The 13,028-nt window shown below is 38.1% G+C and overlaps 1 protein-coding gene across 3 annotated transcripts in view; it reads right to left on the bottom strand.

The window, feature by feature from the left end:
* Nucleotides 1–612: 612 nt before the first annotated feature.
* Nucleotides 613–13,028, bottom strand: part of gpc5c (glypican 5c) — a 134,404-nt gene continuing 121,988 nt past the window's right edge. For 2 of the 3 annotated variants that reach the window (XM_078934952.1, XM_078934951.1), the window contains one exon: nt 613–3,034. In XM_078934952.1, coding sequence (XP_078791078.1) covers nt 2,847–3,034 — 188 coding nt within the window. In that variant the 3' untranslated portion in view covers nt 613–2,846. The remainder of the gene's footprint in view (nt 3,035–13,028) is intronic. The other variant, XM_078934954.1, reaches the window with a different exon arrangement.

Raw genomic sequence — 13,028 nt, forward strand, 5'->3', positions numbered from 1 at the left:
GCTCCCGAGAGCAGGTCAGCCGGAGACAGTTTGTCTCATTTGTGACTGCGTAAAGTAAGATCAGTATTACATGAAAAAGTTTTAGCCTAAATATTACAATCTTATCAATTTGAAACGTTTTACTATTATTTAGAGACTCACTTATACGAAAATGATGTTTTGGGTGTTCTACATGTGTTCTAGTGGCAAATGTCCAATGATGGAGGACAAGTATTAAGAAAATTAAGCTCAAAATTGTATTTCTAAGTATTTATTTATTTATTTAATCACGCTCTCAAAAGCTGGTTGTTGTGATGTTGAAGCTACAACAGCAAGCCACAAGCTCCCTGCTTTGCTCCATTCTGATGCATCCACTTGCAGACAAATGTACATCTCTGCTTTCCCTATCTGAGCTGCACTCTGGCTTAAAACTGTACTGGTGGATAGCTCAAATATTGCTCGCCATTTTTTGTTACACTGCTAATGGTAGGTTGGGGGTGTGAGGGGCTGTAAGCTAGCAGGAGAATGTGTAAACAGATGGATGCTGGGAAGTGAAAATCACAGTCCTGGTCACAACTCAGAGGCAAATCTCCAATCTGTCACAATGTCACTCTTGTTTTTTAGAAAAGACAGTTTTTGTTTTGTTTTTTTAATGTTGGCTAAAATTGCACAATCATAATTAAAAGACCACTGGAAACACTTTTAAAATAGCGTACATCAAAAGACGACCATAATGGGATTTTTAAAAAGCAGATTTTGAAATATGAGAGGTTGGACACAGAAAAGTGAATAATGACAGCTTGGACAAAATGAAAACTTTGACATGCTGTTTGTGTTTTCAGTTTTTAGCAGATGATTTGGGAAATGACTGCAGCTAAAAAAAAAAAAGAAGACATAAAGTGACAAAACTGACAAACACGCCCTAACAAACATGTCAACCACAATGCAATCTTGTACAGCAGTCCCTTAAATGTACAAATCACCTACATGTGACACATGAGAGTGAACCTGCTATTTACCCTCATTGGATTTACAGAGATGCTGTTGAGACACAAAATTAAAGTGCAGAGCACTTTTACTGGCGTTTAACTATAATGAAACAAAATGCTCAAAATCAGAACCAAAATTCACTGACAAATAACCTAAATTAAGTGCATTTTTACAAATGATAGTGATGAGGGCTCAATAATTCAATCATTTTGGGAGAAATTGTTTGCAGAGCATAACCGTATAGTGATGTATTTCAAACACAGAACTAGCCTAGCAGATCATTTTAATTTTAAGTTCTATATTTCAGGCAGTTACATTTTTGAGTGTTTGTTGTTTTCTACTGTCCATCATGCATTTATTGTTCCGTTCAGGTCAGAAGATTATCTAATGCACAGGATTAAAAAAAAGAAAAAAAGGAAACATCGCGGAAACAAATTGTTTCTTTAAATAGAAGACTCATTTTCATGTAAAATTGTTTGACAGATGGAAACAAATTGAATTTCCCAGAAAAAGTTATACAATAAATGATGAAATAAAGGACTAAGACTGAAAAACTGGCAGCAACTACAACAGTTCAGCAAAACTTTTTAAACGACAGTTTATTAGCATTTGCTACTCTTTCTCGTCTTGTGAAATTCCAAACCATTGACAAGGTAAATAGAATATCATGCCAGAAAGTTAGGAACTATGGGAAAAGTATTTCTTTCCTTTTTTTTTTGCAGTAAATGTATTCCTTTGAGGACCCGAATTTTTAATTTGGCACCTTTTATGTTATAAGTGAAGCCATGTGCAATTCAACAAACAAACACTTAACAGGGAGCACGACAAACATATAACACAACAATGTGCAAACTCTTCTCCAAATTTTTTCCCAAAAATTTAACAACCATACATCTCATGACGTTGGGTGGAAAACTTTGCATATCCTTGCTTTATTTCTGACAACCATTCAATTTGAACAGATTGATGAACAGTTTGAAACCAGCAAGTTGAGCCTGCTTATAGCTATGTAAAACAAAAATCAAATGACACATTTAGCTTAACCACTTAAGAGCTGTTTTTTTCCTGATCAGAACCTCATACATTCCATTAAATCTTTCCACATATAAACATGACTTTCACACAGTAACACACAACCAATTTATCTGCACAGTATTTTTAGACCCACAGTCAAGCCTGTGCCGAATCTGTGAACTCATTACATTCTAATCCTTGTGACGGCACACAGCCATTAGAGCATTTCAAATCTGCTGTTCTGGGACAGGCACCTGGGATTGATCGACCAGTCTATCATGGATTCCTTAATCCCTAAAAAAGGAATGAGTTTAGCGTTAAAATGATCTGAATTCTAATACCTGGCTGGCAAATGGTGTAATGCTGTGATGAGGTTTGTAGCTTAAAACGTACATAAAATCAGCAGTAAAAAAAAAAGAAGACAATTGTTCTGTTATTTGTGGCATGTTTGTGTGTAAATTTTGCAAAAGTTCTTAATAATTTTGCATCCTTAATCACAAAGAGTATGTGGGTGACTTGAACAAAGAGCTCAGGAGCTTCTTTGCATACAAGTCTAGCTCCAAACAGCGTTTTGGAAGCAGTAAGTATAATTCTTTGTAGATGAGCAAGCATGCAATCAGCTTGTGCAAACAGCCACGTTGATGATGCTGTCGATGTAGGCCACCTATCTGCAGGTTCCTAATGCTGTCCACATGGTGCCTCATATGACATTTCTCTCTCTTGCCTTCTTTAGCATTTATCTACATTGGCTGATGACAGAAGTGAGAAATAAAATAGTGACATGTTTATGACTTGAGTTCCGTGCACGTGTTGGTTCCGCAGGGAGCGTGGATGAAAAGGTGGAGACACAGACAGGGCTGTCTTCACAAGAGCATCCACTGCAAGCCAAGTCCAGCAAAAAGCAGTGCAAGGCTGCAAGGCTGAAGCCAGGAGGCAGATGGCGAGCCCCCTATCACCCTCACTGGCGGGGGCTTTGAGGGGTTTTCTTTTGAGCTGTCGCCTTCTGGCTGTCTCCCCGTTGACTTTGAGTCAATAGAGACGCCTCCGTGTGCTGGAAAAGACGAAAACAAAAATCAAAAGACAGAAACAAAGATAAATACTCTATAAAATGTAACTGAGTTAATACTTGTCTTAGTCATTTGGCCTCATAAAAATGCAAATCAGGGAATCATCACCATGTAATCACCATTGATGTTTGCAAGGGTTTTCACACATCAAAATGCTGATGTATGGTTATGTCTGTTCCAGTCAGAATGAGTTCATATGCACATCAGTTGAAGCATAAGAATAGCTCTTTGAGTTGAAAGTGTTCATATTTTGCTTTCAAGTGAGATTTCTAATATATTTAAATGTAGCTATGTGAGCTACTATTCAACATACAAATAGATCCACATAGACAAGTACCTCTTCTATTGTGTTCTTCTATACCTCCAGTATACCTGAGGATCCAGCAGCCTCAGCTGGGGCATGTAAGAGAAAGAGATGCCGGTCTGGCTTGCCAAAGAAGGACTGCAAAACACATACTGTGTGCTGCAGGTGTAAGAAATATATCTACAAAGGCAGATTTACATGCTACCCTACAAGTGCTAATTAGTTGACTGAATTTTGGTGTTTGGTTCACATGTTCACATTTTGGATTGTATTCTTTCTTACTTTGTTCACTGACCAAAAACCACCACCAATGCAGTAAACAATAATACAATTGACAGTATCACAGCAACGAGTGGTGCCTTGAATAAATAATAATCATAATAATAAAGGTTTGGATTTATCTGCGCTTTTCCAGACGCTCAAAGCACTTAAAATGTTTCCATTATTCATTCATATTTGGTGATGGTGAGATAGTGACGTAGCCACAGCTGCCCTGGAGCAAACTGACAGAGGCGTGGCTGCCAGTATGCGCCTATAGCCCCTCTGACCATCACTGAGACATCCATACGCATTCACATAGGCAGGGGATGGTGAAGTGTCTTGCCCAAGGACACAACAACGGTTGACAGGGGTGGCAGGGATCAAGCCACCGACCCTTTGATCATTGGCCGACCTGCTCAACCGCCTGAGCCACTGCCGCCCAAATGCAGTCTTTCTGCCAGGTGAAGAGGAAAAACTTATCACACAATTGATAGTAAATGACAAGTTGATTCTTCAAGCAAAATCAGATTTGGTTTTTGAAAATTTAAATGAGCCGCTTACATCAGGGGTTTATTGAAGACGGGTCATTTTGATCAGGACGACACGGTGTGTAAACAGAATATGAGGACAACAGGAGGGTTAAAGACGGAAATTATCATCTTAAATGTTCAATGTTTTCAAGGCAAATTTCAGTTGTCTCACAGTATTTTACTCTAAATTGTATGGTGTCAATTCGGCGCCTAATGTATTGCGCATCAAAACTGTAAAACCGCGAATCAAAACCCCTAAACCGCCAATTAAAAATGCATAAATTGAGAACCAAAACCCACAATTTGCAACCAAAAGATATGACCCAAAGCACAATTGTATTCCTCAGCTGCTAATTTGTTTTCTCACGATTCTCAAATTGCCGTTTTGAGTTGCGCTTTTATTCTGAAATTGTCTTTTTGAGTCACTTTTATTTTTTGAGTTGCCATTTTATTCTGAAATTGTCTTTTGAGTTCCGCTTTTATTTTTTGCAGTTTTGATTCTAAAACCTGTCGACACGTAAGATCAGCGACACGTCAGTCAAGGGGAGGGGAGGCGGGACATCTCCGACATCCAGTAGCTCATTGGCTACCGAATAACTATGTCTTATGTCAACATATCAGTTTAGAAGGTGAGTTTTTCATGTTTTTCAAATCTTTTACTATATTAAACGATCCAACATGTCAGTTTTGGTTCTCAATTTATACATTTTGATTCACAGATTTGGAGTTTTGATTCGCGGTTTTACGGACACAATAAAATTAAGCCGCCCCCACATAATGACCTGGCTGTAAATTATTATAGCAGTTGTGATCAGTTTTATGACTCAATTTACATCGACTGCAAAGTTTTGCTGCACTGAAGGGACATATTAAATAAAACTATCTTCAATAATTACTTCAAATAAGAAATATTTTTGTAGATTTTCTAACAAAAATGTTTAGCGTGCTTCTCATACCAACAAGAATTTAAAAATGTCTTTAATAAAATTCAGAACAAATGTTAACCCACCCCTCATTGCACTGTTGGGTTTATAAGCATTATGGTGCTTTGTTTTGTGCCAGCGTTTTTTGTTGTTGTAGGAGACAATGGACAAAGACCTTACTCATCCCAATTTAGACTGCTGTTTTTGTTTAAATGGAAATGGCCTGCATCTCATCATGAAGATGTCAGAAAAAAAGGATATGAATTTGCCAATTCAACACTAATGGAGTTTTTCCACAGAAAAACCTACAGGCTCAACCAACCAATTAAAACAAATGAAATTACTGCCATTTTTTGTCATTTTTATTAAAAACATCCATTAAGAAATATACAGATACTTTGAAAAACAAGTTATAACAATTATTGGCTGTGCCTTGTCTTTTGTCAAATAGGTATGGTTGTATTTTTTTATTCAGATTTCATTTTTATTTGTAAGAATGTTTAATTCACTGAAACAGCTGTTTTACAGCTAAAAGAAAAAGTGGTTATTTGACTCAGATTGTATGTCTTCCAATAGAAAAGACATCAGATTTCAGAAAATTTGGAAGAAACATTTGCCATAAAACTACAGTTAGATGCCCAGGTCTGAGGCCCAAGGTCAAACAAGGAAGCCCCTCCTAGGTGGTGGAAAATAACCCCTCCAAGATCCTGCGGGACTTTAGGATTCAGAATGTTGATGAATCAGCAGGCCATTTGGACAGGAAGGTTTTAGTGCTAAAAGAAAGTAAGTATATGAGTGGCTGAAAGAAACATCATGATTTGAAGGAAGAAGATGAAAAAAATGCAGAAGGTAAAGGCAAAAGTGGTCCCAGCAGGAACCAGAGTAACTTAGGGATGTAGAACTGTGAACCCCAACCTGCAAAAGTGGTTCCACTTCCAAAAACAACATTTGTGAACTTTGTCTTGAAGACAGCAAATATAAGAAATATTTGATATACGGTTCAGGAGCTCAAAGCTCAGTAGAGATAAGTAGCTCCCATTAGGTAAATACTTACTTGTTGTTGCATCTTTTTAAAACATCAGAACAGCAATGACATTTTAGTATTATAATGATTTTCGAGATTACTTTTTTAAATTTTAAAACAGTTTAAAATATGTCTGTAATAACTGATGCCAACATTTGATACAAGTGTGATTTGACAGACTATTTTAAAAAAATTGAACCAGAGGTTAATTAAAGGAGTTTTGTTTTCTTCAATAAGATGTGAGGAAATAAGCTGTGCTTTATTATGTGTAAGTCCATAAAACTAAGCGGGAAGAAGTAGGGAAAATCAACTAAGGCAGAAAAACAGGATTAGAGGTTGTAAGACATGGCTGGAAGAAGAAAACAGTTTGGCTTAAAGCACGAGGAGGAAGAGTATCCTTCATCGTTCATATCAGGACAGATGGAATCAATCACTTGAGACAACTTCAAGGCCAGCAGTGGCACATTGAGATTCCTCTCCCATTGCGACAATGTTTAGTGACACATGTTCTCCATCAGGAAAGTTCAACTCTGATCCCATTTGTAAAGTGTTTTTAAAATAGGAAACAAACAGTGACACCAAAAAAAGAGAAACAGAAGCTCCAAACTGGATGTTAGTGAGATATGTCAGCATGTATAAAAGTGCGTTTGCCGTCTGGGCTGGTATAAAAGCGGTTACGCTAGATTCTATTTCCTATTCAAACGTGCTGTAAACTGGGTCACTGAGGAAAAGGAAATGGCTCTTGTGAATCTTTGTACATCTGATTATACAAGATGGAATATGAAATGAACAGTTTGAAAACCTTGTTGACATCTGTGTTGGCTAAGTGTGTGAGAATTGGTGCACAAGTGATCTTTGCCACTAATGCCTCTCCAGATGGGTAGTTTGAGTGTGTGGAGAAACTTTCACTTTCCGCTGGCCAAGAAGCAACAACAGCTGCCTCTAACAAGCCTGGCCAGAATGAAGAAGAGGTGGATCCAAGTTTTTAGCCAAGATGATGAATGATAGAAAACAACGAGAATACACATAGAGAATGATGGAAAGTGTAAATTACAATAATAATTACTGCATTAAAGACAATTAACACAAATAATTAAATAAAACAAGTGAGAGAAATGACTTTCCGTTTTCATCTCATCAGATTTTCTTTTGGTTTGCTTGCTTAGCTCACTGCCAGGGTTGGCTCACAGATGAAATCCTCATGCCTATGCAAAGGAAAGACACACACTGCTTTCCCAAAGTCTTCTATGTTTTCAACTGATGAGATTTTCTCCTTTCAGTGGCACATCACACGGCAGAATGACTAAGCAGACACTTCTTATCACAGAGCCATGCACAGAAATGTATTGTCAGTTAAAAAAAAGGGAAAAAGACAAAAAGCTTACAGAAGAAAAAATAAAATGCAATAATTGCAGAACATATATATTAAATCATTTTTAATCATATTTAGCTAATCTTGTATGCCCCCTATTAATCTTCCTTTCCTGCTTTGTCCTGTGCAGGGTCATGTGGGTTGCTGGAGCCTATCACAGCTACCTTAGTACAAAGGCAGGACACATTCTGGACAGTTTACCAGTTCCTCACAGAGCACATACACACAGAGAGCTCACCAATCAACCAATGAAGCATGTTTTTGGACAGAAAAGCCCAGGGAAAACATAAGTAACAGAGTTTGGTCCATATTGACATGAAAGCATCACGCAGTTGCTGCAGATTTGTCGGCTGCACATCATGATGGCAATCTCCTGTTCCACCAAAAGTGCTCTATTGGTTGACATCTGGTGACTTTGGAGGCCATTTCAGTCAAGTGAACTTAATGTCATGTTCAAGAAACCAGTACGAGATGATTCAAAGTTTTATGACATGGCACGCTATCCTGCTGTAAGTAACCATCATAAGATGGTACACTGTGATCATAAAGGGATGGACATGGTCATCAACAATACTCAGGTAGGCTGTGGCATTGTAAAAATGCTTATTTAGTACTAAGGGACCCAAGGTGTGCCAAGAAAATATCCCACACACTACTACACCACCAGCAGCAGCTTGAACTATTGATACAAGGCAGGATGGATCCATGCTTATAAGTTGTAGACGCCAAATTTTGACCCTACCATCCTAATGTCGCAGCAGAAATGAATACTCATCAGACAATGTTTTTCCAATCTTCTATTTTCCAATTTTGGTGAGTCTGTGTGAATTGTAGCCTTAGATTATTGTTCTTAGCTGACAGGAGTGGCGCCTGGTGTGGTCTTCTGCTGCTGTAGCACATCTGCCTTAAGGTTGGATGTGTTGTGCCTTCAGAGATGCTCTTCTGCAGACTTCAGTTGTAACCAGTGATAATTTGAGTTACTGTTGCATTTCTATCAGCTGGAACCAGTCTGGTTGGTGTCCTCTGACCTCCTGCATCAACAAGGCATTCCTGTCAACAGAACTGCTGCTCACTGGATATTTTCTCTTTTTTTTTTGGGACCATTCTGTGTAAACCCTAGAGATGGTTGTGGGTGAAAATCACAGCAGATCAGCAGTTTCTGAAATACTTAGTCCAGCCCATCTGGTAACAAAAGCCATGCCACGTTCAAAGTCACTAAAGACACCTTTCTTCCCCATTCTGATACTCAGTATAAACTGCAGCAGATTGTCTTGACCATGTCTACATGCCTAAATGCATTGAGTTGCTGCCATGTGATTGACTGATTAGAAATTCAGGACAGCTGTACCTAACAAAGTAGGTTGTGAGTTTTAGTTTGATTGTGTATGTCATTTTGTATTTTTACATGTCTTCTGGATGCTTCTATAATTCCTTTTTGCTGTCAATACAACAGTGAAAAAAGTTTCTCTGTGAACTTGGCTGCAGCAAGTCATCACACTACTATGAGTAACAAAAAATAATATACGATCATTTTTGATGGCTTCATGAATTTTCAAGGCAACTATTAGGCTCTTTACAGAAACGTGTACAAATGTGCTACCGTTAGCTTTAAACCCCCTATTTCAGTGTGGCTCTGCACTGCCTGTTGTTCACAGAACAACACATGATAAAGGCTTAATTTTGGAAATACAAAGCTCTGCTGTAGATGGTTGTTGAAGGTCAGTCTCTTGATTCTTTTCTCACTCATTCTATCTGTTTCCTTCTCTTTGAACTCACACGGCTACCTTGACCTTGTGGCAACACTCCCCGCTAAGCGGTTGATGGCAGGCGGATGGAGGGGGTGGGGGTAGTAAAGGAGCTCATGGGTCTGGATTTTCACGAGGCCGCTGGCTCTGCCTCGTGGCGATCTTCCATTAACAGAAGTGACCTCTGACACAGTTTTCACCATCCACACAGGCAGACACATAAATGTGAGCATGCACACAACAAAAGATTCATGCAGCTCATGATGCACACATGAACATTGAAACATGCCTTCCTAATTAGTGATGAAAATGTGAAACGTTGACCTCTTTCCATATCTTTTGTTCATTTTCTGCAAAAGCAATACATTTGTGATTATTCAAAGATGGCAGAGGTGGCATTTATTCACACAGCTGTCTGTTTTTTTTTTTCCTCAAACAGAGCTGTCAATCAGCATAATTATTAAACAGGTGACAGTTTTTATGAGGGTGACATTATAGTCCCTCACTTAAAAAATAAAGGACAAAAAATATAAAAAAGGAAAAATAAAACAACAACATTATTATGTCAATACCAGCTCTGCTCTCTTGAGTCCGATTGATACAACACAACCCAATAGGCAGGCTCACAGCAAGTCCATTGTATTGCAACAAAGGTTGTTGGTATCAACACTGAGCTGTTTGAACCGTTTGAACATTCTGAAGGACTTTCACATCAAGTTCCACTTTGAAGTCATAATTAATTAGGCAGCTTCAAACATGGGGTGATGAGAAAATGGTGTCAGACATTAGAGTAACTGAACAAAATTAGTCCTGAAGATAAACTCTAGAGAGTTAGTTTTTCTTAAAGGTCAGTAATGAAACTGAAAAATGTCAGTCAACATCTAAACATAAACAGAAGCAGCTCAGCCTTCCAACATCATTAAACATCCATGTTTTTTTTTTTGTGCTAATAGAAACGCTGTTGTACTGGTTGCTGTTTTTTTCAAGTTTATATTTTTTTATTTTAGTAAAATAACCTTGATTAAATTTATGTAATGTAGTGTTAAATTATTATGGCTACTGCTTTGTTTGCATTCTCTTGATCTATGAATAATATAAAAAAATGATAACGAGCATTTCACACTACCCTTGTTTTGTAGTCATAAATTCAATTACTGAGTCAATTTAAGCTACTATAGTGCGCTAGATGTTTGTTATTTCACCTTGTAACAAGAAGATTTCTTTAATTTAATCTCCTTTAATCTTGGCAAAGATTTTCCTTGAATACATTTGTTATACTCTTCCTGAGTTTTTGTGTTTTTTGTTGTTGTCCTTTTTATATTGAACTTGTACCTAACAATGCTCAAAATCACAGAGCTGTGATTGTGTCAAGACTTCGTGTGACAAATGATGACAGTATGTTGCTCAAGTTTTTAGCCGTTTTAGACTGCTTCCATTAATTTGTAAATTAATCTTGCATTGCTCTGCATCATTTCAAATCTAGATTGGCCAGGCCAAAGGGGGAAGAAAAACAGCCCTAAATCTAACTTTTTGGCTTGAAAAGTGTAGTTGCTCAACTAGTTTTTAACCAACTTAAAAGAAACAAATGTCTTTCCACTTATTCAGATCTCTCAGAGCCATAACACTTGCCAACTCAGCACTATCTTACAACCAATACACCTTTATACAGGTGTTCTGCCAAACACTGGTAACTGGTGACTTCTTCACCAAGCAGCAAAAGGTCAAAAGTTAAACTCCTCCACTCTGTGATAAAATGAGCTATTCACCTCAAATTGCACAACTGCCTCACTCCCGATAATCAAAAATAAAAAAAAATTCAGATACTTTCTGTAGCTAAGAAAAGTAGAGAAAGGAAACTAATCTTTGACATTTCCTACAGCTTTCAGCCTTTTTTACATGTGATAAATTTACCTCACTATGGTCAGAAGTCAAATAAATAACTCTTTAAGCCATTTGTTTTTAAAAATTCCTGGGTAAACTCAGTTTTATTTAGTGCCACCAATCCTCTTTCAGACTTTTGGACAGAAATAAGATTGATGGTCTCATTGGTGTCTATGGAGCATTGGCATCCTGACACTGCTTTAAGAAGGACAGGAGAAGAATGCTAAAATTTATGGGTCACTGTTGTTTCCTAAGGCCCTCATGTCACTGTTTTATTCAAACATTTGCTCTACCAAGTAGTCAAACAATGTTCCTTTATGCTTTACGGCATAAGGGATGCTTTACAGTCTACCTTTTATTGATGGCCAGCGATATTAGTTTAGAAGGAGTGGAGAAAAATGTATAGATCCTTGCAGAATCTGGGTTAAACTTGTGCTGTTTTTATTATGTCGGCAATACTAATCTACTAATAAAATAACTTTACAGAGCTATTGGGAGGGTTTTTCTTTATATACAAAATGTCTTTGTCAGCCCATATGCCAAGGAATCTCCTAAATTAATAGCAGTGCCATAATTTTGAGTGTAACCTTTACTTAAAACCAAAATCCTGACTCTACCCAATACATTGATGCTAAAGGTTAAGCAAATCTAATTAAAGAACTCCAACTGCCCCAAAAATATAGGACAACTATTAAGGCTTCATCCTCAAAGCCTTAAAAAAAAGTACACTCACAAACATCCGATAGATGTGGGTGCTAGTGGGTCTACATGTTGCCTATGGGAACTATCCTTCTTCTTCTTAGGAAACTTTTGTAGTGAAAGTGGGCCTGTTGCAGGGTTCCAAATACAGGGAGACCAGGGATACACATCTGAGCTTACAGCTAACCTAGCAACTAGCATTGCAGCATGGCAACCCTTGAGCAAAGATCAATGCAGTGGAATCCCCCTAGACTTTTAAGCGCATTGGCCATCTTAAGATTTACACCCTTTACATACACACATAAAAAACAAACTGGTAAATGGACCCTGGGAGGACAGTGACCTCCACCAGCCGATGGGACAACTTCTAAAGATGTGGTGTGAACACTAGAAGAAAGCTGCCTTTATCTGCAAGGGATGGCTCACATGAGTCCTGCAGGCAAACACATCACAACCCACATCAGAAGACACGGAACTCACACTACACCTGTGGGCAGTCAAGCACCATATGCCTCATTTCACTGGCAGGTGTCAGGATGTCCTTGTGGACAGACAAGCATGAAGGATAAAAACATAATGCAACATGCACTTTTTTTTGCACTCCCTCTCACCAACACAATACACTTTAATTATGATTCACGCAGTCACAGAGGAGAAAAATAACATGTCATGTCATCTCATGTTACTCCATGTGGCATCCATCCTTTGAATAAAACTGATTTAAATGATGCTTTTTTTCTTAGCTTCAAAGTGTTCTCTGACTGACACCCACGTGGGAAAGACAAAAAAGGCTTTGACGTCATAAATCTTTGATTTGGAGGAGAAGAAGATGAATACTTTGATATAGAAGTCAGTTGCATTTCTTTCTACAGTTCATGAATTAAAACTACTTATAAATATGCAACAAGGGAAAATGTCAGTGGTCCTTTCTATCTAACAGGCTGTGAGGTGAATCAAACAGATGCCAGCCCCCTCCACTGGCTACTCCTGGGTTTAGCTCCCATTGCAACACACTTGTGGATAAAAAACAAGGGCTTTGTCACTCCCATCAAGGGTCAAAGAGATGTTCTTAAGTGTACATAAGTGCACTGCCTAACATGCTTATTTTAGATGTGTAAAGCCTGCACAGAAACTCACCCTGCAGGCAGTCAATTAAGAAATCTGCTGATTCTTGTAAGCCCTCATTACCTGATTACTCATAGTGTGGTAATGCACCGCTGCTATGTACAACAGATAATC

This window comes from Oryzias latipes, chromosome 17 (genome assembly GCF_053564925.1).
Source record: "Oryzias latipes strain Hd-rR chromosome 17, Olatipes_Hd-rR_3.1".
NCBI classification, from domain to species: Eukaryota; Metazoa; Chordata; class Actinopteri; order Beloniformes; family Adrianichthyidae; genus Oryzias; species Oryzias latipes.